The sequence below is a fragment of the Grampus griseus genome (genome assembly GCF_964374135.1).
Source record: "Grampus griseus genome assembly, chromosome: 3".
NCBI classification, from domain to species: Eukaryota; Metazoa; Chordata; class Mammalia; order Artiodactyla; family Delphinidae; genus Grampus; species Grampus griseus.
The window spans coordinates 115,687,691-115,715,143 of NC_139019.1; the positions used below are offsets into that span (position 1 = coordinate 115,687,691).

At 36.3% G+C, this 27,453-nt stretch overlaps 1 protein-coding gene across 4 annotated transcripts in view; it reads left to right on the forward strand.

Annotated features, from left to right (window-relative positions):
- The window catches only part of MATR3 (matrin 3), a 48,099-nt gene that overhangs the window by 12,435 nt on the left and 8,211 nt on the right, over window positions 1-27,453 (forward strand). For 2 of the 4 annotated variants that reach the window (XM_082650256.1, XM_082650259.1), the window contains exons 5-12: window positions 16,669-17,756; window positions 22,725-22,786; window positions 23,875-23,916; window positions 24,245-24,357; window positions 24,611-24,663; window positions 25,093-25,218; window positions 25,727-25,852; window positions 26,043-26,210. In XM_082650256.1, coding sequence (XP_082506382.1) covers window positions 16,845-17,756; window positions 22,725-22,786; window positions 23,875-23,916; window positions 24,245-24,357; window positions 24,611-24,663; window positions 25,093-25,218; window positions 25,727-25,852; window positions 26,043-26,210 — 1,602 coding nt within the window. In that variant the 5' untranslated portion in view covers window positions 16,669-16,844. Of the gene's footprint in view, window positions 1-5,681; window positions 5,801-5,979; window positions 6,032-16,668; window positions 17,757-22,724; window positions 22,787-23,874; window positions 23,917-24,244; window positions 24,358-24,610; window positions 24,664-25,092; window positions 25,219-25,726; window positions 25,853-26,042; window positions 26,211-27,453 lie in introns of those variants that run through there. The other 2 variants (XM_082650257.1, XM_082650258.1) reach the window with 2 other exon arrangements.

The following is a 27,453-nucleotide window of genomic DNA, read 5'->3' on the forward strand; positions in this document are numbered from 1 at the left end:
GCTATTAAACTGTGGGCTCAATGAGAGGGTCAGAATAAGAATTTCAAGACATTTAAAAATTCCTCAAGAATTTATGTTTTTAGAGGATGGGAGTTGGATTCTCTTTTCTGTTTCACATATATAGTGGAATATAACTGCTAAATTAGGGACATAAAGACCTTAATAGATAAACCATTATATAAAAATATAACATTATTCCTAGATTATTTTAAGAATACATCAAAAATATTTGCAATTAATTGATCTCAATAAAAGATACATATTATCCCAACATGCTAAAATGGCATTTACTAAAATTGCTGAGAGTCAGGATTCCAAGCCTGGTAAAATGTATCTTATTCTGAAAGCCTGTGTGATGCTTAATAGGGGAACCCTAGAACTGTTCCGATTAAAACAGAAAGCTTTGTTCAAGGGTACTATCAAAGGCAAAGAGGTATGAGAAGAAAATGTATAAATGGGGAAAAAGGTAAAAATCAGTTGTAGATAATAAGTTTTCTTAAATGCTGTGTCAACTGAAAATAATCCATTGAAGTAGCAAGTAATCAGTTTGAAGATAAACTGGAAGGAAGACAAAGCTAGGAATCATTAAAAAGACATGGAGGGTCTTCCCTGGTGGTGCAGTGGTTGAGTCCGCCTGCCGATGCAGGGTACACGGGTTCGTGCCCCGGTCCGGGAAGATCCCACATGCCGCGGAGCGGCTGGGCCCGTGAGCCATGGCCGCTGAGCTTGCGCTTCCGGAGCCTGTGCTCCACAACGGGAGAGGCCACAACAGTGAGAGGCCCGTGTACCGCAAAAAAAAAAAAAAAAAAAAAAAGATGTATAAGTTATATATGAAGAAAATATTAAAATGACAAAAATGAGACCTTAAATGGAAGTCATACCATGTCCAATAAATCTCAACATAATAATTCTAAAGAAAAGTATAAGTTTATTAAAATCCCATTAAAAATAACAGGATAATTTTTGGAAGTAGACAAGTTAATTCTAACATTCATATGGGAAAACCATAATATTAAGAATTATTACGAATAATATACTATTAGAACCAGAGTCATAAAGGAAAACTAGCTCTACCAGATGTTAAAATAAGACAGGTTGGGGACTTCCTTGGCCATCCAAGGGTTTGATCCCTGGTCGCGGAACTAAGATCCTGCATGCTACATGGTGCAGCCAAAAATAAAAGGGTGATACTGGCACCTGAGTAGCCTACTCTATGAATGGAACAATTAAGGGAATACAAAAATAGATCCTGAAACATTAAAAAGTTCAAGAAGAAAACAAGGTATCTATAATTGTGTAGTAGCTTTGCCTTCTAAGTGAAAAAAACAAAATGAATACTTAAAAAGACTGGATGATGTCTAGATTTTTAAAAATTTTGTATGGAAAAACAAACAACCAATAAAATGTTGGAAAAACAAACAACCAATAAAATGTTTGCCAAGAGTTAATTTTTCTTTAATACAGCCCCTATAAACTAAGGTAAAAGCTCAACAACCCAATAGGTAATGGCAAAAGATATAAACAGTTAAGTGATGCTTAACCCTAGTTAATGCAAGTAAAATCCATAGCTTAAATTCCATTTTCCAGCAACCAGATTTACAAATAGAATTTGATGTTATCAAGGAATAATTAGTTCCAACTAAAATTCCAATATTTATGTTTATTAGAACATAGTTATGCTCATTTATTCACCAATCATGGCTGCTTTTGCACAAGTGCAGAGTACTTCTGACAGACTATGGGCCTTGAAGCCTAAAATGCCATTTGACACTACAGAAATTTTGCCTGACCACTGCTCTAGAACAGCACTATATAAAGTTCTGCAATGACAAATTTTCTCCAAACTGTCCACTAGTTAACTATAGATAGTAAGATTGAGAAAGTGAGTGTAGATTACGGCTGATGTACAGCAATAGGTTTAGAAAATGAGGGGTTTATTTTAAACTGCACATAGACTTTGACATGTATAGGGTAATATGTACATAAACTTTTGATTTTTGGCCACACCATGTGGTGTGCAGGATCTTAGTTCCCCCACCAGGGATCGAACCCATGCTCACTGCAGTGGAAGTGCCGCATCCTAACCACTGGGCCTCCAGGGAGTTCCTGTACCTAAACTTTTTAATACTAATGCTTTGAATAGCAGAAAATAGGAATATAAGACTTTGGTGTGTCACCACATTTTAAACCACCTTAAAACTTAGTAGTTCAGGGGCTTCCCTGGTGGTGCAATGGTTAAGAATCCACCTGCCTATGCAGGGGACATGGGTTCAATCCCTGGCCCGGGAAGATAGATCACACCACAACTAGGGAAAGCCTGCCCACAGCAACAAAGACCCAATGCAGCCAAAAAATTTTTTGAAAAAAAACATCTACTAAAAAAAACCCTTAGTAGTTCAAACAAGTATTAAAATTCTGTGGGTTAATTGGGCTCTGCTGGGTGGTTGTGTTGTTACACATGGATTTGTCTGGGGCTACTGCCATCTGGAGGCTTCACTTTGGCTAGCAGATGCCACTGGCTGTCACCTGGGAGCTCAGCTGGGGCTGTTGACTGAAGCACCTCGATTCTTTTGATGTGGTCTCACAGCATGGCACTTGACTTCCAAGTGGATGAAAGTAGATCTTAAAATCACTTCTGTGTTCTATTGTTAAAAGCCAATTACAGGGCCCTTACAGAGGGCAGGTAAGGGGGAAATTGATGCTACTGTTTCATAAGTGCAGAAAAGGATTATTTGTGGCAATCTTTAATTCACAAGCGTATATGTGTGTGTGTGTGTATAAATGTTTATGTTTATAGGAAATCCTTAAAATACACAAATGGTTGATAGTGGTTGCCTTTATGTAAAGGAGTAGTGGTTGGGGAAAACTCTTTGTTGTGTGCTTTGAATTTTATTATATGTATTCCTTATTCAAAAAAATTTTTTTCATTTATTTTTGCCCTCGCTGCTACATGGCTTGTGAGATCTCCCTGACCAGAGATCGAACCCAGGACCCCTGCAGTGGAAATGTGGAGTCCTAACCACTGGACCACCAGGGAATTCCCCCAAAACCCTTTTTTAAGCCCACTTCCCCTCCCTTGCCACTGCTAAAAAAGAGCCACTGGTTAACAGTTTTCTGTTTTTAAATAGCCTAAAGTATTGAAATGGCCTGGTTCCAGGGCATTTAATCTATTTAAGAAGTAGATGGTGGACTGCCAGGAGATTCTGAGACCACAGCTTTGCTGAAGGCAATCCAATATAATGCTTTAAAGCTCTGGGTTTGGATTTATTTAGAACGGAGTTCAAATCCTGGCTACATGACCTTAGGCAAGCTTTCTTAATTTCTTATGTAAAACAAGAGTAATGGTACTTTACTCTCAGAATTATAATGCATTATCAGCTACTTAGTGGTGTCAAAATATATGTCCTCAATCAATACGACTCTTCTGCTCAAAACTTTGAAAGGTATTCATTATTAGCTCAAATGTAGACTGTATCCTGGTGTTTAAAGCCTTATTTCAAACTTGTCACTTAGACCTTTCAAAGTCTCAGCACAAATACTTGCTTCGTAGCCTCTTCATCATCCCTGGTGTACCACACCCACTGCCAAGAAACCCAAATGTGAATAGAGCTCTTGATCCATCTCTTCTCATAGCCAGGCCCACCTTGAGGCCAGACGCCTTGTCCAATCTTGATCTGACTGGGATCCTCAAGAGCTGGTAATCTGTCTTATCCATCATTATATACCCACCCTTGTACACCGTCTTTCATGAAATTGGCATTTGATCACTGAAATCTTGTATCAGTTTGGTTTCCAATGTGTCTTTTTGCTGTTGACCCACTACAGATCCTCAATAAATAATTACTCAATTGAAAAAGTCTGCCTTTCCTTCTTTGTACGACCACCAGATTGCATTAACAACCTGTACAAAAGCATGGTTAAGTGCATATCTGAACTAAGCATGCATTCATGTTTCTGTCTCCAGAGGAGCAGAGCCTCTTTTTTTCATCTAAGATCTGGGGAGAACATAAAGTGAAGTCTTATCCAAAGTCAGTTGGAATCAAAGACTCAGAGTAGAAAGCAGATCTGGTTTCAAGTGAAGGAGGACCCAAGATTCACTGAACATTTAGGATATCCCCAAATTTCATTCCAAAGTTAACTATTTAGTGGGCTTAAGCCTTACTTATTCAGGGGAACCCCAGTTCTTGATGTATTCTACCAAATGCCCTCTCAAAGCCTATAGAAAATCATGCAACATAATGGGGATGTGGGATTACAGTTTCACTCTTCACAACGGCTATTTAAAAATATTCCTTCATGCAACTCTAGCCCTTTCCACAGATGGCTTAGTCACAGAAAATTGAAGTCACCTGACTATAATTCCTAATGAAAACTCCACACCATCCTCTCCATACCGCCTGTTACAGTAAAGACATGTCTCCTTTCTTCAGATCCCATCCTTTGAGTAGTGTCCAATATGAATTATCCCTTCTCCTGTTTTTTTTTTTAACCAGTGCTTTCCTAAGATAGCTCTTCTGCAAACATTTTAATTGTGCCCAAAATTCTCCCATAGTAAAACAAAAATCTTCCCCAACCCTGCTTTCTCCTCTCTTCATAGCCACTTTTTCTGCATTTGGTAGTTTCCCTCTTACAGCTTTCCATACACTCAGCACCTCCCCTCTGACTTCCTCTCCCACTTTACTGGAAGTCCAAGTTGCTAAATCTTTTGTAGATGTTTTTAGTCCTAGTCTTGACCTCTTGATAGCATTTGACCCTGTTGATCATTTTGGCCTTTAAGTACTTTGGCTGGGCTGTCAAGGCAGTACAATTTCTCTGCCTCCCCGCCTCTTCGCTTTTTTCCCCTACCTCTACTCACTTGGTCTCTTTTGCCATTCAGCTCTACCTGATTGTAAGATTTGCTTTTTGTCCCAAACGATCTCTTCAACATTCTACAGGTCTCTGCTCTTCTCCATCTTTTCCCCCTCCAATATCTTCACAGTAGACCCAGAATGACTTTTCAAAGACACGAATCAGAGTTAGCATGCTTTAGATTTTAAAATTTTCAGGGCTATTAGTCTGACTTGTATTCACTGATTTACCTCAGGTGTCAGTTGACTGCCTGTCCCTCTGCGTTTAAACTTGAAACCCCAGGGGCCCTTTCCTCCAGCCTTATCTATACAATTTCTCAGGATTTCCACATGTGCTATATACTCCTTTGCTCATGGGGTACTTGAAGAGTGTTCTACGTTCAAATTCACCAAATGGCTGCGGCGGTCTTTTCAATAGCTGTCTTTCTCCTCAATGACTCTCTGCATGAAATACCTGAAATCAAAAACCACTCAGAATGGTATCTGTCCCCACTTCGTGGCCCTAACTACGACCCCTCAGCAAATTATCAGATAATACCAGAGAGGATAGAAATTGGGTCTAGGCCAGGGATTCCTGCGACTCGCTTCTAACGCATACTCTTTTTAAGTTTTACACCCAGCAATATGGGGGGAGTCGAGAAAAATCCTTTGTGGGGAATGGGACTCGAACTCGTTAGCTACGCCTCTCCATTTCCCGCCATAAGCGGGCTACAGGATTAGAGAACAACGACCGCCGCTGAGGGCGCGAGCGACGTGCGCGCGCTGAGTAGGGGGAGGGGCAGAAAGGGACCGAGGTGGGTGGGGGCGAGCTCTCGCGAGAGTGGGTTTGTTCTTGGGCTGCAGCCGCTGCTGCCACCTCTTACAGCGCCGTTGCTGCGGGGGATTGTGGGAGCCTCAGCGTCCCGCTCGCTTGGAGAGAGGTGCCTCTCCTCTTCCCTCTCCCTCTCCTTAAGGTAGGCGAGAAGCGGGTAAGAATTGGGGTGGGGTGGCCGGGGGCTCTCTGCGTCCGCCGGGAGGAGGCAGCGACGGCGACAGGGGCCGCGGGGAGCCGGCGGCGCGCCTTTCTTGCTCGCTCCCGCTCGCCCGCTCTGCCTCCCTCCGCGCTGCGTATGTGAGCCGCCTGATCGGCGGCCGCCATGTTAGGAGCGCAGTGGCGGCGCAACCAGCCTTCTCGGGCGGCGGAGGTGAGCGGCCCCGGAGGGAGACACGCGGCCAGGCAAGGGCCCAGGGTGCGGCGGGAGAGTCGGGGGCGCAGAGGGCAGCCGGTCGGCCGAGCTTCCTGCGTCCTGGGCTTGCTGTGGGCGGGGGCGGGACGACGAGCCCGTTACACGCGGACTGCAGCGCTGAGGGGAAGGGAGGAGCGCTCGAGGCCTGAGGGACCGACTAATCATAGGGGGCCTGCCGTTTGCGGAGGATAGTTAAGATAGGGCCAGCCCCAGATATATATGCTTTTTTTTCCCTTTTGCGCCTGAAAATGTGTCCCAAAATGGAGGATTTCGTAGACTCTGAAAAGCCTGGCCGTTTGAGCGGCGTTTTTTTCCTGGTGTCGCGGCCTTCGCTCCTTTCCTCGCCCATCGTTTCATAGCGCCCCCTAAGACTCCCCTCCCCTGCCCACACACAGGGCGCGCGCGATTTTAGCCGGACCTCAGAAACAATTCCCCCCACCCGCCATCGCGTAAAAATGGCCGAAAAATGAAACGTTAACGCTTGTTTATCGTATTGCGTCGTGGATAAAGCCTTTTTCAGTGCGCTGCGAGGCAGGAGATTTGTTGTTTAGAGAGTCGCCTCACATTCCTTTTCCTCCTTATTAAAATACTATCAGTCTAGGGTTCTCCAGAGAGGATGGCGTGGTGTGGGGACCTTCCGGTTTCCAAACAAAGGGTTTAGAGTACACCCTGGTGTAGTCGCGGCATCGTTGTTCTTTTCGTTGCCGGCGCTGTGCCATGTTGTGTGTTCTACAGGGACTTTCCCCATTTACGGCGGAGCAATATCTCCTAGGTGTTTATCTTGCTCTGTGGCCCCATTCTGTGGCATAGGCTTATTGGATCAGTTACAGTTTTCCAGCCAGATATTTCTAGAACAGTTATGGCGATTCTGAAATTCTAGTCTTTGAAGCGCGCTGGAATAGTGTGCGAGTCGTTGATTTCCCAGGTCGTAGTCATGAGATTTTGCATTGATGCTGCGTTCTGCGTGTTGAACAGAGCTTGGTTTAATATTTTTAGATAGTCGACAAAACAGTTTTCTCCCAGGTAAATTTAAACAGCTGTACTCAGCGGGCAAAAACTATATTTTAGGCAATTTTCATACATGTTCAAAATAAAATTTCGTTTTAAAAAGCTAAATGGTTCAGTCACCTACGGAGTCTCTCGACATAATTATTTCATGTTAGTATTGTTGTGGAAAACAAGAAGGGGAGGACAGATTTTTGTTGCAAAAAACGCTGTGTGACTTTTACACTGAACTGAACTTAAAATTAAACACGATTGAAGTACTACATGAAGGTTCTTCTTGTTTGTCATGTAAATAAGACTTGGAAAAGAGATCGTTAGCCAGAAGCTTTGTGTTGAAAGTGCCTTAAATTGGCATTTCTTCCTTTTCACGTTATATGTTGATAACGTTAGCATATGCTTTACCCAGAAAGGAAGTTTTCACATTATCATCTTTACACATCTCTTCAGCTTTGTGTAAGTGGAGTTGCTTTTACGTAGCATTTTGAGCTAATTAATTCAGAAGGATTTAACCACCCTTGACCTTAAAACATTGTGTATGTTAAAGGAGTCTTTAAACAAACTAATTCTACTAATGCTTTTAGGGACGTGTAAACGCCAAATATTATTACAAGTCAATGATATTTAAACAAACTTTAACAACTGAAGAATGCAAAGAAAATGTCTTACATAATTTAAGAAATAACAGGTAGTTCAAATTCCTAATTTTATAGAAGAGAGAATTAAACCCCAAGGAAGTTGTTATGTAGTTAACCAATGGCAGTGATGCCAGTGTGTTCTAGAATGCTTGCATTTTGATTGGATACTTGATTTAGGCTTTGCATGTTTTAATAAATAGGCTTAAAAATGGAAGAAGTATACTTACAGGAAGTTATCCTGTAAATAAGGGAATAATGTGTCAAAGATTGGTGTACATAAATGTTAATGTTGATTATTAAGCATATTAAAAATCCAGAAGATAAAACACTTGGAGATCTACTAATTGTAGTGTGGCCATCAAGTGGTAATCTATACAGCTATTTAGAAGTGTTTTAAGAGGAGAGTAGTGATGGGAAAATTATAGTGGAATATAGTACTCATTGGGAAGAAAGTGTAATAAAACTCCACTAATACCAAATTTGATGTTTTTTTTTTGTTGTTTCAAGGAACGTGTAAATAAGCATAAAAATAGAGATATACCCAAAATTTTGGCTCTGGATGTTGGCATTGTGGGTCATTTGTATTTCCTTCTTTTTTTTCTGAAATAATCCACAAGACGTTATACTTTTGTAATGAGGAAAAATGAAACATTTTTTGTAAATGCTAGAACTGCTGAAAAGACCAGAATCTCATGTTTTGTTTTTTTTAGGATCTCATGTATTTTTGAGGGGAATTGAGATAGAAATGAGCCAGCTTCTTGAAATCAAGTGCAGAGTGTTCAAAAGTGACAGAAAGAAACGCTTGTGTAAGATACCCTTGTTATTATGTGTGTACAGAGAAATCTGAAGGCATTCTTATGTAAAATTAGGACTGATAATTAGATTATGATATGAACTGCAGCCATTAGCTGTTTTTAAATGATCAAAACTAGAGAATTGGGTAATGGTCTGTTAGGTGGTGTTCTTAGCAGATCTTCTAATTAAAAGTCTGTGCTTTGTTTTTATATATCTCTCTTAGTTAGAATCGTATTAAAATTGTACCACACTGTGACAACAGGTTCTAAGTATACTTGACTGACTTAAGGTTTGGGATGGACAATACTAAATTCATTGTGGGTAAGGTGGAAGGGTTGTAGACAGTGTAGTTTTGAAATTTTTTATATATGTGGTTATTCCAGGGTTAATTAACACTATCCAGGAAATTGCTTTAATTTAAAATTCCTAGGTATGTAGTGGGTCTTCTCATTGGACCATTAGCATCAAGGGTCGTGACATGCTTGTTAAAAGGTTTATAGGTAGAAAAGCTGTTTAGTGGATAAAGGTAGAGTAGAGAGAAGCCAGTGGATTGAGAGGACTTTGGATAGGTAGCCTTTAAAGTACTTTAGCTTTTGACTTATCGCAGATGATATTGACTATAAGCTTAAATATAAACTGTAATACAGTAGAAGTTATATGATAAATGCTGTGTTATTTTTCCTCACCTGAATATAATTTATTACTGTGGCAGGTCTGAATAGATGCAGTACCTTTGTGTTGCAGCCTCCATGTGATTTTCCAGTTGTAGGTCAAGCCCTAATGTCTGTATAAAAAAGGCTCAGGAGTTGCTGAAATTAAAATTTACATGAAGTAGCAATGAAAGCTTACATACAATTCTTTTTAATTAAAATTTTTTAACTTAAAATTTTTAATTATTAAAGATTTTAAAACTATTCCAAAGATTAAGGCTAATTGATATAAAATACTTGGGTTTTTTCTGGAAACTTTTTTAAATAGCAAATCTCTGCCTGCCTTTTGTAGAGTACCAATAGCCTGTGGTTATTGGTACCTGTCAGAACACGTTAGTAGGAAAAGAGGGTTCCCGTGGTGGGGGGGGGGGTGGGATGATAGGTCTTCCCAGCTCTTGCTGTTGGCTATTCGGCTGGATAAGAAGAGCGGAGAGGGGGGAAATGCCTATAGTTGTCACAGTTAGCAGTAAATGCAAATATGGAAAGTAATCTGTTGATACTAGAGTCTCAGTAGGATCTTTGATTTGTAGTATCATAGATTGTTAATGAAATAGACAACTTCCTGGTCTTTAAAGGTGATGTGTGTGGTGGGTTCTTTTTTTTTTCTCTGTGGGAATTTCTAGGATGTTAAACGTCTCCCTTTGGTATAGTCACTGAAAAAAGAGCTTATACCATATGTGAAAGTTTAAAGTCAAGTGTTTGAACACCTGAATCACACAGTAGATGGGAAAGGAACAGTAATAGCAAAGAAATACAAATGTTCGTACTTAAAATATTCTTGGGACTTCCCTGGCGGTCCAGTGGTTAAGACTTCGCCTTCCAATGCAGGAGGTGTGGCTTCAATCCCTGGTGGGGGAGCTAAGATCCCACGTGCCCCCCCCAGAGGCCAAAAAACCAAAACATAAGACAGAAGCAGTATTGTAACAAATTCAATAAAGACTTTAAAAATGGTTCACATGAAAAAGTAAAAAAAAAAATTTTCTAGCTGTGAAAAGATGTGGAACAACAGAACAATTTTAATGCTTAGCTATGTTTCCTTGTGTGGGCTATGATATTCTGGGAAAGCAGAATGGACGAGGGAACTTTACACTTAAGCATCAGGAAACCTAGAAATATTCATAACAGCGTTCTTGTTAATGACAGGAAATTGGAAACAGTCTAAATGTGCATCATCTGCAAAACAGATAAGTGTATGTGCCCTAATGGTGTCTGTATTGCAGTGAAAATGTAGATGTAATCCATGTGTAAATCAGTTTTAAAAAGTAAGCAATACATACATTTTAAGCCAATTTGTATAAAATTCAGAAATGCTAAATTAACACTGTTTAAAAAGATATATGTCTATTAAGTGGTAAGACTTAAAAACAAGAGACTGCAGAAGGGGAGGAGGAATCACTGGAAATTGGTAGGTAGAAGGTATCTAAGGTTTCGTTAACGTTTCTAAACTTTGGTGTTTATACACACAGGTTTGTATAATGTATGATATAAAGGGGGTGGTGCTGGGCCTTAAGAGAATTACTAGTATTAAATGGAGAACGGAGAGACACATTCCAGCTAATAATTGTATTTGAGTGTGGACTTCATGTGGTAAGTAGTAGGGAGTTGTGTGTGTGTGTTTATTTATTTATTGGCTGCGTAGGGTCTTCGTTGCTGTGTGCGGGCTTTCGGGGGCTACTCTTTGTTGCAGTGCGTGGGCTTCTCTCGCGCAGGCTCAGTAGTTGTCGCCTGCGGGCTTAGTTAGTCCGCGGCGCGAGTAGTATATTTTTGAAGAGAGTAAAATAATGAGTGATATTTTAGGAGGCTTATATTGAAACCTGTGAACATGGATCCAATACACGGATGCCATCAGGAAGGCAAGAGGACAGAGTATCTCTGGTAAGGTTATGGCAGAGGAGATAGAGAGTTATGGACTGCATTTCTGAAGGATGAGAAGGTAATTTAAAGGTAGATTGGAAATAGAGAATGAAGAAGGAAGAGGTTTAATTTGTTTACTTTCACTAGAATCCACTTCTCTTCTAAAGTCTTATTTGTCTAGGTTACTGCCAGTCTTTAAATCTGGTCTTTTAAAGCAGACTTCTGGTTCAGAAACGAAGTTCAGATTTTAAATCTGACTTTAAATAGAAAGAGATGAGACATGATAGTATAGTTGATATATGAAATAGTGCAGTGAAAGTGAAAGGTGTTTATGTCTCTGGGCCAGTCCTTTTACTTCTCATTTCTCATTGGTTGTGAGGATCAGATTGCATAAAGTAAATGATCACTATGGTGCTTACCATGTACCAAGTCTTATTAAATGGGTGTTATTTTTATTCCCATTTTACATACGAGGGAACAAACACAGAGATGTTAAGTAATTTGCCCAAGGTCACATAGCTACTTTGTAGTAGAACTGGGAATCAAATCCAGGCATTTGGGCTCTAAAAATCTCAGTTTATATCAAATCAGAGAGTTGTAAAAATGTTTGTGGAAAGCAGGAGCAGTAGATCATAAAGTTGTGAGTGGAGGGGGAAAATTTTAAGAGTGCAGAATGGTGCCTTGAGAAAAACCACAAATTTTGCTTTTAAGTAGAGAGGAGAGTTAGCCAAGTTAGTGTCTTAGGTCAAATCAAGAGTCAAAATTGCCAGTTAAATGGAATAATTTTCTTTCCTGTAGTATGAATTTAATCAGTTTTCTCTATTGCTTAATCTGAAAATATTTAATGTCTAGTTGATAAAGTCACTAGGAAAAACATTTAAACCTAGGAAGAAGAAAAATGTTCCAAGTCTGAATAAAAGGAACCCTTTCTGTGGATTACCGTGAAGATTTCTATTTTAGCAGGTGAAGGTACTGTGTTAGCCTAAGGATCAAGAAGTTGAATCCAGGTCTGTGATTGGATTAACACCAACAGTCTTAAAGCATTTAAAAATAATACTTGTTTTTCAGCCTTCCTGGGCACGACGCTTTATATGGTTTTATCTTTATTGTGTGATGAGGCACATACTGCTTTATACAAAACTGAAATTAATAGAGCTGGATAAGCAACAAGGATATACGGTATAGCACAAGGAATAATAGCTGTTACCTTGTAATAACTTATAGTGGAGTATAGTATGCAAAAATACTGAATCACTATGCTGTACACCTGAAACTAATATAGTATTGTAAATCAACTATACTTCAATTAAAAAAAGAATCTGGGACAGTATTTCCTAGGGGGTTTACTATTTAAATTAATCAGTAGTTTGTTTTTTTAAAAAAACCTTGTAAGTCACTTAAAGGCATGCCATACTGAAAGATTATGGCACTGAAGAACACAGACTAAAATATAAGTTTTTAAAGTGGCTCAAGCTCAATATATAAAATTGAATAGTTCCTCAGATAACAATCTTTTTAAAAAATCAAACCCTTAAATGAAACACAAGTTATAAACATATATTGGGAAAACATATAGTGACATAAGCTAATGTGAAAATGAAAATTTACTTAACACTCTAAAATGGAAACTATGTTGATAAGTTATTTATAAAGCCATTATAAATTTAATAAATGAGAAACTTTAAGGAGTAATTAACCTAACCCTGTATTTTAATTGGAAATGAGTCAGTTGCTTGCTTTAAAAGTTCTGACCAGAGTAGTCAGTGCTTTAAATTACTAATAGTGAACTGTCCCTGCCATCTGTTGGTGAAATGGTTAGGACATTTTTACTGTATTGGTATTGTTGGTTGCTACGTGTATTTGGCATATTTTCACATGAATAAGTTAAATCGCAAGGGTGTTTGACCTTGATAGAACGTGGAAAATCTGAAAATTTCTTAACACCCTTTTGTGTTTTTAATTCAGATGGGGAAAATACTGTAAGAAACTATTGCTTTTTGGCTGTTGTGTCTTAAATTTTTATGTGAGATTAAAGGGTTATTATAAGTGGATATTTCTTTCCTGAACATCTCTACAAGCCTTTATGATTATACCATCTTAAAATTAGTTGTTTTTGGGCTTCCCTGGTGGCGCAGTGGTTGCGAGTCTGCCTGCCGATGCAGGGCCCGTGAGCCATGGCCACTGAGCCTGCGCGTCCTGAGCCTGTGCTCCGCAATGGGAGAGGCCACAACAGTGAGAGGCCCGCGTACCGCAAAAAAAAAAAAATTGTTTTTAAGAAGTGATTATTTCACACAATTGAAAACATAAAGATCTATATGATGGTATTAGATACCTTTAAAACGTAGCATTTTTAAATTTAGAAGCTGAAGATTTTTTCTATAATGTCTTCTAAAGAACTAAAGTCTGCTTATGGTCATTTCACTTCCTGCTAACCCTTTGAAAGAATGAATATGTAATAAGACTAATAGGTAATCTTTATTTTACATAGGAAATCGAAATATGAAACAACTTTGTTTTCTCCATGAACTTTCTGGATGTGTTAAGCTTTCATTTGTTTTCTGAAATATTTTAGTTTTCCATTTCTTTTAATTGTTGAAGAAAATAAATCCAATAAAGAGTATCAGATAGTATTCATGGAATGTGGAGGTTGAATATTATTAACTGAAGCTTATTTCTTAACCATACATACAGATACTTGTTCATCTGTTGAAGGTGAAGCTAACATCTTTAGTAGCACTTATATCATGAACTAGGTTTAAGTTCCAGGTTAATAATTTAGGATTGTGTATTAAAATGAGCTTTAAATCTGTTCATTGAGAATTTGAATATCAGATTGTAGTTAAATGGCATTTGTAAAGCAAGCCTAATTAGTCGTTCTTTTTCTGATGTTTCCTGGTTGGGGGTGGGGTGGAGGTACTTTCTCTTTTGGAAGTGAAAGATTCTGCATTAATGGGCATTTAGAATTTATTGTATAAAGAATTTAAATGGGTAAATTGGATTTTGATATTACATTCTAGGTTAGTTATCTCAAAGGAATTATTTTCAAGCTTTATTAATCTCTATGAAAAGGCAACTTTATAATGATGGGGGAAAAAATACAGTAAAAGAAGCTAATCTTTTTTAAAAATCTTGGTAACTTAGTAAACCTCTCAGTATTGTGCTAACTTTCATAGACAGTAGGTCTTGCTTAAAGGAGCCTTTTAAAGTGACTTGTTCGTCTTATGTTCACCATTGACCGAAGATCTAAAGGAACTTTTTGTAAATGTTCTTGCACCAGTGCTGTCTTGTCTGATTTCTCTTAATTTCTTTGTTCTAATAAAAGATTTTTAAGAACTTTGTTTCAATCAAAAGTCTGACTTAAGTTCTTTTTCAGTAATGCTACTCTCATGTCTTTGTGTGGGACTGCATTTTAAGTTGAAGCTGAGCATTTTAAGTTGAAACTCTGAGTCACAAAACTATTGTTATTCTTAAGAATTACAAGTTGTCATGGGATTTACATAGTTTGTCTTGCCCTTTTTCTTAGTTTTTCTGACATCCATTTTCTGTTTGTCTTAAGGTTATCACCTTTTACCTTTACTTCTCTTAACCTTTCCTTTTTGCAGATCCACCATTTTCATATATGCTACAAAGAAAAATAATTCTGTAATGCAACAATCATTTATTTCCCTTAAAATATGATCAATTAAAATATTTACATACGATCATAATGCCGCAGTATAATTTCCCTAAGGGAAAGAATAGTTCTTTCAAAAGACTGGCTTTTCAATAATAGAAAGCTTTGGCTCTCAAATGAAGGACAAAGCTGTAATTAATAGTAACCTCTATACATTGAATTTTTGATTTTGAAAAACCCTCTTAATGGTATTGATTTTTTTTTTTTAAACAAAGTATACATGAAAACTTAGAGGGTCCTACCAATGTTTACACAGTATTTCAACCGGCATTCTGTATGGCATTTAAAAGTCATATCAAAGAAACCTTCATCCAATGATGTACACTTAGTCTTGTCTTTATTAATCTTAAGGCCTAAGTAGTTTACATAATGGATCTCATCTAGAACTAGTTTCTTTAGTGTCTTCTCAAATTCGTCTTCCTTGGTGTGCAAAAACATCTTCTGTACTTCCAGTCACCTCTGATAGCATTTCTGTGTCTTTTTAACTTTGTTACATCTTTTTGTAAAATCTAAAGTCTTGCCTGCAACTTTTTTTTATACTTCTTCTACCACTGTTTTCATCCAGTGTTCCCTTACTTTAATCTGTCATTGGTGGAATTGGTCCCATAATAGACTTGTAACTATTGAATATTGCCTGGTTTTTACATTAATAAAGTTTAATATTTTAAACTAACAGTACTTAGGGGTATGGGTGATGAAATGTATAAAAGTTAACTGAGCAATGCCTCCTAGTAGAATTATGTAGCAAACAATTTAAGACTTATCAACCTCTGTGTGTAATTGTGATTATAAAATTGTTTCATCTAGGACATTTATTGTGTATATCATTTAACTGGTACTTTATGAGCTCACACAAATGCTTTCCAAATTCTTATGTAACAATTTCTGAGGTAAAACAACAATATAAGAAAGAAAATGAAAATAATTTCATTATTTTCACGTCTTGGAGGAAACACATCTTGGAGGATCGCATTCAGAATTTAAATTTTCAAGGTGATTGGGCTATTCTTGTGAAAGAATCTATGTTTACAGAAATCTGTGTAAGCAAGATCTCATTTTCATTTTCACCTGTTTTGAGCTCTAGGGGTGCTGTGGCCCTGAGCATTAAGTGAATGTCGATGGCTACTACCTTGGGGAGTTTCACTTCTTTAAATCACCTATACTTCCTGTACCTGGGTTTTTTCTTGGGAGGTCTCCTATTTCTGTACTGAGCATATTTAGTTCTCCTTACCTTTTAAGGTTAGAGATGAAATAAGCAACTGCCTGATACAGGATGGACAGTAAGAAGGCAGTTAATTGTTTGGCTTAAATTTGTGCAGAAATCCTTAAACTGTAGGAAGTCACTTATTTTTCTTCACATCTGTCTTTACCTCAATTTGATTTTGCTGCATAAAGGTCTCAACTGTTGTGTTTGATCTTAGATCTTATACTAGGTACTTGACACCTAAGCTTCGTTTACTTGTGATTTTACTTGGTTCTTTCTGATAGTGTTAATAGGTCTCATTTTCTAAAACAGAATACAACTGATTCATCTTTGACTTGCTGACCTTGATTTTTTGTTTTTAGTCTTCTGGAACTTAAGCATCATACTATAGGGTGTATTTTTATTCTTCTAAAAGAAGAGACCCATCTATATTTTTATTGAAATTTTGATGTATTCAGACATCTAACCCTTCAATTGAAATGTTTTTAAATTCAGTATGAAATTCCCTTTAATAGTTAAACTTTAGCATGAAAGACTACTTTTTAAATATCTATATGCAGGCTCTGCATACATCTGAAATCTGTTTAAGTTATGTAATTCCTTGTAAGTTTGAGATCTTAAATGTTTTTTTTTAATCAACATGATGCATAAGTTTTTTTTCTAAAAAAACGGCATCTACTTAAAGGGATTTATGACTAAAATTGCTTATTTTTCTACAGAGTTGTCTGCTGGTTCTCAGCTTGAAGAAGATTCTACAGTCCTTATTGATCCTTTTTCTTGGCGTTACCATTTTTTGAAGCAAAGTTAACCTAGTTTTCTAGTTTGAGCTTTCTTTTTGGCCATCTTCTAAAAAATTTTTTTTTAATCTATAAACTAGACAAGAGATAGTTCTACAATGTCCAAGTCATTCCAGCAGTCATCTCTCGGTAGGGACTCGCAGGGTCATGGGCGTGACCTGTCTGCAGCAGGAATAGGCCTTCTTGCTGCTGCTACCCAGTCTTTAAGTATGCCAGCATCTCTTGGAAGGATGAACCAGGGTACTGCACGCCTTGCTAGTTTAATGAATCTTGGAATGAGTTCTTCATTGAATCAACAAGGAGCTCATAGTGCACTGTCTTCTGCTAGTACTTCTTCCCATAATTTGCAGTCTATATTTAACATTGGAAGTAGAGGTCCGCTCCCTTTGTCTTCTCAACACCGTGGAGATGCAGACCAGGCCAGTAACATTTTGGCCAGCTTTGGTCTGTCTGCTAGAGACTTAGATGAACTGAGTCGTTATCCAGAGGACAAGATTACTCCTGAGAACTTGCCCCAAATCCTTCTACAGCTTAAAAGGAGGAGAACTGAAGAAGGCCCTACATTGAGTTATGGTAGAGATGGCAGATCTGCTACACGGGAGCCACCATACAGAGTACCTAGGGACGATTGGGAAGAAAAAAGGCACTTTAGAAGAGATAGTTTTGATGATCGTGGTCCTAGTCTCAACCCAGTGCTTGATTATGACCATGGAAGTCGTTCTCAAGAATCTGGTTATTATGACAGAATGGATTATGAAGATGACAGATTAAGAGATGGAGAAAGGTGTAGGGATGATTCTTTTTTTGGTGAGACCTCGCATAACTATCATAAATTTGACAGTGAGTATGAGAGAATGGGACGTGGTCCTGGCCCCTTACAAGAGAGATCTCTCTTTGAGAAAAAGAGGGGCGCTCCTCCAAGTAGCAATATTGAAGACTTCCATGGACTCTTACCGAAGGGTTATCCCCATCTGTGCTCTATATGTGATTTGCCAGTTCATTCTAATAAGGTGAGTTAATGCAACAGATACTTCTAATTTCTTTTACGTTGTAGTGCCTATTCTGTATTTACCTATATCTTTTACTCTAATTCTGTAGTCTGGTGACATTGAGTTGATCAAGAATTTTTATACTTTTGAGAACACTTACTTTATTTCGAAGGTAATTGTTTTTGAGCATTTTAAACCAGGGCTTTACATTAATACAATCTGCCTAGATTACTTCTGGCCACAAAGCTGTCATCCACTGGGATTATCTTGTTGGTTTTTGGCATCAATATGTTCTTCTTAATCGTATATTTAAGCAGGTTTTTTGTCTGCTTTGTTGAATTGTTTTAAGTATATATATATTTTTTTGTTTTTGTTTTTTTTGCAGTCAATGTGCTCTGCCATTCAGGATGCTAGATAATCAGCTCTCCATCTGTCTTAATTACTGATTCGTATGTAGTAAAGATGTATTCTTGAACAATTCTCTTTTTTTCCTTATCTGTGGCTACAGGGAAAGAGTTAATGTAGAGCCCTGGTGTTTGTTTCAGTATATTTCATATTTTAGATTAGTTCATTCTTCCTTTTTTAATTTCCCTTTAACACAAACTCTCATGCTATAACTGAAATTTTTTCATCATTTTTTTTCTCCTTTTCCACAACTTTCTTAAACATACTTCAAAACTCACTTTTTATTATCCCATATTGCATCTATCCCTTTAGAGACTTGGGAAAATCAACTACTGCAGTATCCTGCTCTGTGTTCCTCATAAGCATGTTCTTTTTCTGACTTAGGCTTAGACTTCTGGTATAGTCATTTGAGGAAAAAAAAAATCTAATTCTCCTTTGCTTTAATTATCACATCTGGCAAAATGGGAACTTTTTCAAAATGTCCTTTTAAATATATTGTCTTTTCTCTTTCAACGTTTTCAATGCTAATCATTCGCACTGGTTTTTTTCCCCCCAAAATACAGTGCAGTTGACTTAAGGTCAACATTATAGCACTCCACTAGCTTGATCTGTAATCTGACCATCCATTTTTCCTGATGTGCTGTACTTAACTGGAACATGTTGCTGCCATGAAACTGACTTGATGGTTACTGTTACAGGGTTTTTTCTTCACATTAACATTTGGAAGGGTCATTTTCTTTTCATATCTATCCCTTTTAAATGCATTTTTAAGTGAGTGTTGATTTTTGAGCAAACTATATCATATAGGTCATTAGAGATTTTGTTTTTAATCTTTTTAAAAGTATTACCAATCAATCCCTTTTCTGTGTTTGGATCTCAATATTTTTGTCCCAGATAAGTAAGAGAAGAGACTTCTTACATTATTTGAATTTACAGAGTACTTTGAAAAATATCTTTAAGAATAATTCCTAGCTAAATATATGTATTCCTTATAATACAAAAATCTTTTGAATTAATGCATCAATAATTTAAATATACAAGGAATATTTTAATCTTTAATCCATGTCAAAATAAATTAACTTCAAATGCTAAATTTACGTTCATAGATTAATTTTCATTTAAGACAGAACCACAAACTCATAAAAGTTAGGGAATTATATTTAGTTGGTGTTTTCCTTTTTCAGATTTGTTGGATACACTAAAGTATATCATGGAATTATTTTTTGTTCAGTACCAAACTTCAAGTTTTAGGTCTGGTATGAATTGATTTAACGAAAAGGTCCATTAAACTTTGGTGACTCAAAGTATTTTGTTACTTCTTGCCTGTTCGCAGAAATGGCAATACGAGAAATATTCTCAGATAGGCTCTCTAAACTCTAAGGAAGATAGCTAGTTACAGTGTCTCAAAGTGATTGTAAGGGACTTAAAATCTTTGCTACTGGAGTCATCATAAATCAAAAGCTGTTGTTGGAAGTCTCCTTTTCCTGACTTTGAGCAGTAATTTAATTTTGCTGCTTACACATGGGAAAACAATTCAGTAAATAAACACAAAAGAAAACCAAGAAGGACTTTAATCAGAAAAAAAGTTTCTATTTTTATGTATGATTATACTTTTCTCTCCAAATGTTGTTACCTTCTAGTTCCTTAACAGTTATATTAATAAATAATGATAGTAAATGGACCTAAATTGACAAAAGAATATATTTGAAACTTTGAATTCAAGAGTAAGACACCTTACCTAGTGCAAGAGGTACTTTTAACCTGTAAAAATGCATGTACCCTAGCTAGTTTGGGTATTTTATCACAAATTTAGAAACAGTTAAGAATTACTTTAGAGGCCGTTTGATTGGTTTACAAAATTTATGGTATTTGTAAATTGTACCAATTTTAAGAAGTTTTAGCACCTGGATTCTCTTAATGTATTTTAGTTTCCTTAACATAGCTAATGTTTTCTGGATATCTTCATTATGGAAAAAATACTCACTTTTAGTAGGGATCTTTTTAATTTATAGCTGATGTAGAATCAATGAGTTTAGAGAAAGTAGATAATGAAAAAATTTTTAACATTTAATCCTGCTCTCTGGTATTGCTGCATAACTTGGAAAATCTGTTCTTTTCACTTAGTAGTAACGTTAAATAGCCTACATGATCAAAACTTCTTCTTACTATGAAATAAGAAACTTTTAGGTGAGAAACATCTAATTTGTCATCATTATTTTTGATATTTTAAGTAACTTTCAGTGATGGTGTTGCTTTTATTTCTTTCTAGGTCATTGTAGAACATCAAGTTGCTTTTCTACACAGCCTCAAACTTGCCTCAAAATTCCTTTCACTTAAAGAAAACTGGCCACTACAGCCTTTTCACTGTCTTGTCACTTGAGTTCATATTTTCCTTTCAGTATTCTAGAAGCCCTCAAGTTATTCTTTATTCTGCCATTCCACATGTGCTTCTCCAAATTATCTTTTCTTTATATAATTTAGGTATCTCAGTGACATCAAGGTGAATGTAGTTTTTCCTGCAGAACTTCTGAATTCAAAAAGTGAATCCTTACTCTTTATTAATCTGATGTGAGAGTTACCTCCATGTAGAATCCAAGGGTATAGGTTTTTTTAAAAACCTTTTGGCTCTTAATCCTCACCTTAGACCAAACAGTAAAAGATCAGGTATGGTAGTGCAGATTAGTAATGGGTGGGTTTGGGAGATATATAACTGATTCTTTGATCTTGGCTTTCCTTCTAGTACTTTGTAAGACCAGCCATACTTTCACAAGTTTGAACCTTTAAAGATCATGGGGGATTGGATATAAATAACTTCTGGTCAACTAGATATCCTTTCCATCTCCTATTAATTAGAAGCATGCCTAATAGGGTAACTTTTGCTCCTCTCCCAACACACTACTTCTCAAGGATATTTTAAATCTGAATATTTTTCGTTAAAATTCTAAGTTAGCGTATTTGCTTAATCCCGCTTCTGAATTTTGTGAACTTTACCTATGGCGCCTCTTGGTTACAGCCATTTTTAAAGTGGCCTCCAACAAGTCGGTGGTCTGTTGCTTTGCAAGTAGAAATGTTTTATATCCCAAATATCTGGTTGTAGAGCCAGCTGGAGAGATCTCTTCCAGTTCCTTACTTATTAGCCATTATTTTAAAAAGACAATCCAGCTTTGAGAGATAGTTCCCCAAGTTCTTAGAAGTACCATTCTGTTTGAATGTGTTCCATTTTACCTCTTTCACAGTTTTAGTTAATTTTAGTAGGGCATAGAAATGTGTGTAAACTCTCAAAATGTAAGTTAGTTTTTAAAAATTAGATCCCATTTATAAAAACTTTTTGAAAAGTTTCAGAATGGTGTCTCTTGTAATTTGGTTCCTTATTTTAGTTCAGCTCTAAGTGAGACTCCCTTTTTAAAACATTGCCTGACCATGTTTTATATTCCAAATATAATGTATTAGGTAGTGTGGGTGTTGGAAAAGTTGCCTTATTTTGTGGGGATTTGTGAAACAATAATACTTGTAAAGCGGGAAGTGTAAAACAAGATAGCTTTCTTTATAAGCAATGTAATAATAGTTGCTTTTCTTTCTTTTTAAAATTTTTTTATTATTAGCACTTTCTGTGTGCCTGGCAATGTTCTGATAAACAGGTTACCTTTATTAATTCATTACTTTTCACAAAATCCTAGGAGAATATTGAATCACAGTGAATTTAAATAACTTATACGAAGGATTCACATCTAGTAAGTGGCACCTTGGGAATTAAATGTAGGCAGTCTGGCAGCAAAGCCTACTTTTCCTAACTCTTTCTTATATTGCCTAAAATGTTAATCATTTACATGTGAATTTTTAACTAAAGAAAGGAAAGTTTATTTGCATAAATTAGGAAAAATTAATCCCTTCAAATTTAAAATAATCACACAGGAGCAAATACTGAAGAAATAAAATGTTTTCCTCCCTAAAATTTAGAAATGGACACTCCTAAAATTTGCTTCTCTGATTTTGGGAAATATAATGGAAGCTTAGTTTTTTGATAAATGGGAGCATTTTCTAGAAAAGTCACTCCTGTTGAATCAACTTAGCTTTTTATGGCTGTAGTACACTTGCAACATACCTCAAAGGCTGGATGAAATTAAAGATACTATTTTTAACTAATTATTCACATTTATAGTATATATTTTCTAAAGTGATATAAGCATGGATATTTTTATCATATTTAGAGTTCTATAAAAGCAATTCTAATGATATGTAAATAAAATTCAGTTTCGTCCACAGCAGAAATTAATATGCCTGATCTCAAGGTCAGTTACTACTCTTGATCTTTATTAACTCTATATCTTTTCCGTGTCAGGTCTGTTAGTATATTAACCAAGTTATCCAGTTTTTCCAAGAATGTGCATGGCGTATTTGAGGGCAGGATCAAGCTACAAGGATTCAGAGAAATGGTTTTAAATTAATTCAGTGTGATTAGTGAATGGGCAGGTGTTTGTTCTGCTTATGATACTATGTATAGATTAACATCCTAGATTTTGAATGGTTCAAATGAAAATACCTTAGTTTTATTTTTGTTAATTCTGCTAATTTACTTTGCTACAGGAGTGGAGTCAACATATCAATGGAGCAAGTCACAGTCGTCGATGCCAGCTTCTTCTTGAAATGTAGGAGTTTGAAATACCTTTAAAGCATCCTTATCGTGAATCAGAAACACCCATTGATTGCTTTGGGGAGTTCACCGTTTACTTGTAATATCCACATTGTTATTATTGCATAGTTGATACTGTCCAGGCAATGCCAATTACAAACAAAATGTTTAGATCTGGAATTGTATATGGGATGTTAGATGCAGTGGTAGTGGTACTTTGTTATTTAATATTATTTCTAGGGTTAATAAACGTTGGTTCTTTTATACAAATTGAAAGAATTAATAGACTTAAAGATAGCCTTTGATACATAGAACAGGTTCATAAGAGCATTTGCAGTAACAGTAATACGTGCTCTAAGAATATAGATGATGTGGAAAGGGGGGAAATTACCAGAAGTTACAAGTTAGTTTTCAAGCAAAACCCTTCAGGATGTATTTTTTGCTTTTGAGATACTTTTGATTCTGAGTTTAAGCTGCTAGAATGAAATTGAATTCCTAAAGAATCTCCCTGCCTAAATAGCACATGATACCCATTGTTCACTGAAGTGGCCATTTTCACGTATGCTATGCTCTGTTGGGGCTGTCCTTTCTGTCTAGTGCCACAACTCAGCTCTGCTCTTGGTATTTAATATTGGAGAAAGAAAATCTGTGGTCAGTCTTTGTTTCCCTATATAATCCACATTTCCAGTCCCTCATGCAGCACTTTTGCTCTTTGTGAATTAACAAATATAGGGAATTCCCTAGCGGCCCAGTGGTTAGGACTACACACAATTTCACTGCCAAGGGCCCAGTCTCTGGTTGGGGATACAAGCCATGTGGCATGGCCAAAAAAAACCAAATACAGGAGTATTTTAATTGCAACATACATTACCTACATTTTCAGGCAATACAGAACAAGTTTATTCTCCTTCATTTGGATTAATTTGAAACTCTGAAATTTTCCTTTGGAAATACCTACATGTCATGTTTTTAAACTGTAATATTTCTAACACTTAGACTCTGTATAACTTTACTAATGAATAATCTCTATTTTAAAGGCCAAACGAGGCTACTTTGTGAATAGGACAGTTTTATTTTAAAGTTAATTTTCTGGTCTTTTTAAAGCTACCCAGAATGGAATCCTGACAATGATACAGGACACACAATGTAAGTTAAATTTTTTAAGCTATTGTTTGTAAAGGAGATCAATGTAAGGAATTCAGGTTAAACTTTTCAACATTTCATAAACAATATTTTCTTAATTTCTTTATTGAATATGAGAGTTTGGTAAAAGTCACTGTGGGTGAAAGAATTTCTAGAAACTATCTCATGTAGTAATTTTTATTTTATTGTTATAGATTTTTCCCTAGTTACTTCATACATAAATGCCCCCAAAGATTGGAATCATAGGCATACAAATGCTTTAGCAGTAAATCTTAGTTATTTCTGATGGACTTTATCATGCTTTGTATTTTATGTTTTCACATTATACTAGGGGTGATCCATTCATGTTGCAGCAATCTACAAACCCAGCACCAGGAATTCTGGGACCTCCGCCTCCCTCATTTCATCTTGGGGGACCAGCAGTTGGACCAAGAGGAAATCTGGGTGATTATAAAATTCATGTTACCTTTCCCTAAGAGCTTTTATCATAAAAATTAAATGCAGTGATGTTAGGCAAAAGAAGTGTCATAGAACTGTAACTCAGAAATAACATTGCATGAGAAGACATGTGGTACTCATATGATATTTGTAATATCCTTCATTTGTGTTTGAAAAATGTCTGTTTTTCAATTAAAATAGCCTGGTAGCGCAAGTATATTTATTACAAGACTGAAAAATATACTTTTTCCCTATAAAGGTGCTGGAAATGGAAACCTGCAAGGACCAAGACACATGCAAAAGGGCAGAGTGGTCAGTAATAAAGCTCTTGCTTTTACTGTTTTAGCTGTTCGGGGGAATGTGATTTGACTTGAATCCTTGCTAATTGAATTTGTGTCATAGTTTTTATTAGGAAGATTGCTTTAGTTTGAAAATCATCAGGCTTTTATATATGACTTTGATAAGAGTTAAAACTTTGTTCACCTATGTCCATAGTCTAGAGATCTCACCTTGATTCAAAGTTAAGAACTTTGCTATCTAATTATGTACAAGGTAGTCAATTTAAATATCAGTGCAGATACTGTTTTCTGGAACTTCGAGATTTGCCCCAGTGACATATTTTAAATATTTAGTTTTTTCCGGTTGGCTGTAGATTATAAAAGTTTTAATATAATACATAACCTGTTTCGTATTGCTTCTAAAGAGACTTGTTTACTAACTTGATTTTTTCCTAATGGATAGGAAACTAGCCGAGTTGTTCACATCATGGATTTCCAGCGAGGGAAAAACTTGAGATATCAACTATTACAGCTGGTGGAACCATTTGGAGTTATTTCAAATCATCTGATTCTAAATAAAATTAATGAGGTATGAGTTAAGTGTAGTATTTATTGATCACTAAAATATTTCCTAAGGGGATTACATAATTTTGTGTTAGAGCTTAAATCATCAATATGGAATGTAATATAGAGCAAAGGGCCAATAGTTGAACTAATCAGTAATAAATTCTAGTACTAATGGATTATTAGTAACTTTATAAATTGTGATTCTTAAGCAGTAACATTGTCATTATTACACTGCTGCTACTATAAGGGCTATATAAGAACAATTATTTGGAAAACCATTTCAAACTTTTACCCAAATGGCACCAAATTATTTCAGATTCAGTAGGCATAATAAATGATAGTTTTAGTATCATGATGGTAATAAAATCTGAGGTGATCGTTAATAAATAGCAAATTAGCAATGCTGGGTTTCTTGTTTTGCTTTTAGATTCTTGAAAATGCTTTCTATTTAATGACTAAATATTTTTGGAAAGACTTGGGCAGTGTGGAATTTGGTTGATTTGGGGAAATAATTTTTTTTGCCATTTTAGGCATTTATTGAAATGGCAACCACAGAAGATGCTCAGGCTGCAGTGGATTATTATACAACCACACCAGCATTAGTATTTGGCAAGCCAGTGAGAGTTCATTTATCCCAGAAGTATAAAAGAATAAAGGTAATATCTGTTTTTCCAGATTTGTATTACCAACCATTTGATACATCATTTTAATATTTACTAACTTACAGATATTTTAAATTGTTGCTAATATCTAGGATAATCCTAACTATTAACTGATAATTACGGCATACCTACCAACGTTTGACTCCCCCTCCCTCCCTTTTTTTCCCCATTTATTAAATTAAAGAAACCTGAAGGGAAGCCAGACCAGAAGTTTGATCAAAAACAAGAGCTTGGACGTGTGATACATCTCAGCAATTTACCTCATTCTGGCTATTCTGACAGTGCTGTCCTCAAGCTTGCTGAGCCTTATGGGAAAATTAAGAATTATATACTGATGAGGATGAAAAGTCAGGTAATATACATGTTGAAGTTTTGAAAAAGATTATTTCTCACAGTGCTTTAAGATTTTGTTTCGTTTTTTTTTTTTAATATCGTCATTTGTAGTGAAGAAAGGGTGGGGAGGTAATTTGGCATCCAAGGTGGAGTGGTTCTTTAGCTTATTATAGATAAATTTTCTAGCCAAGTGGTAGTTGTTTAAAAGTCATAGTAGGCGAATTCTATCAAACATTTAGAGAAGAGCTAACACCGATCCTTCTTAAACTCTTCAAAAAATTGCAGAGGGAGGAACACTTCCAAATTCACTATCACCCTGATACCAAAACCAGACAAAGATACCACAAAAGAAGAAAATTGCAGACCAATATCACTGATGAAAACAGATAGAAAAATCCTGAACAAAATACTAGCGAACAGAATCCAACAACATATTAAAAGAATCATACACCGTGATCAAACGGCATTTGTCCCAGGGATACAAGGATTCTTCAGTATATGCAAATCAATCGATGTGATACACTATATTAACAAATTAAGGAATAAAAACCATAGGATCATCTCAAGATGCAGAAAAAGCTTTTGACAAAATTCAACACCCATTTATGGTAAAAACTCTCCAGAAAAATGGGCATAGAGGGAACCTTCAACATAGTAAAGGCCATATATGACAAACCCACAGCAAACATCATACTCAGTGGTGAAAAACTGAAAGCATTTCCACTAAGATCAGGAACAAGACAAGGATGTCCACTCTTGCCACTCAGCATAGTTTTGGAAGTCCTAGCCACAGCAATCAGAGAAGGAAAAGAAATAAAAGAAAATTGGAAAAGAAGAAGTAAAACTGTCACTGTTTGCAGATGATGTGACATAATTTTCTACTCTACATAAAAAATCCTAAAGATGCCACCAGAAAACTACTAGAACTAATCAATGAATTTGGTAAGGTTGCAGGATACAAAATTAATGCACAGAAATCTCTGGCATTCCTATACACTAACAACGAAAGATCAGAAAGAGACATTAAGGAAACAATCCCATTTAACATTGCAAGAAAAATAAAAAAATACCTAGGAATAAACCTACGTAAGGAGGCGAAAGACTTGTACTCAGAAAACTATAGAACACTGATGAAAGAAATCAAAGATGACGTAAACAGATGGAGAAATACACCATGTTCTTGGATTGGAAGAATCGATATTGTAAAAATGACTGTACTACCCAAAGCAATCTACAGATTCAGTGCAATCCCTGTCAAAGTG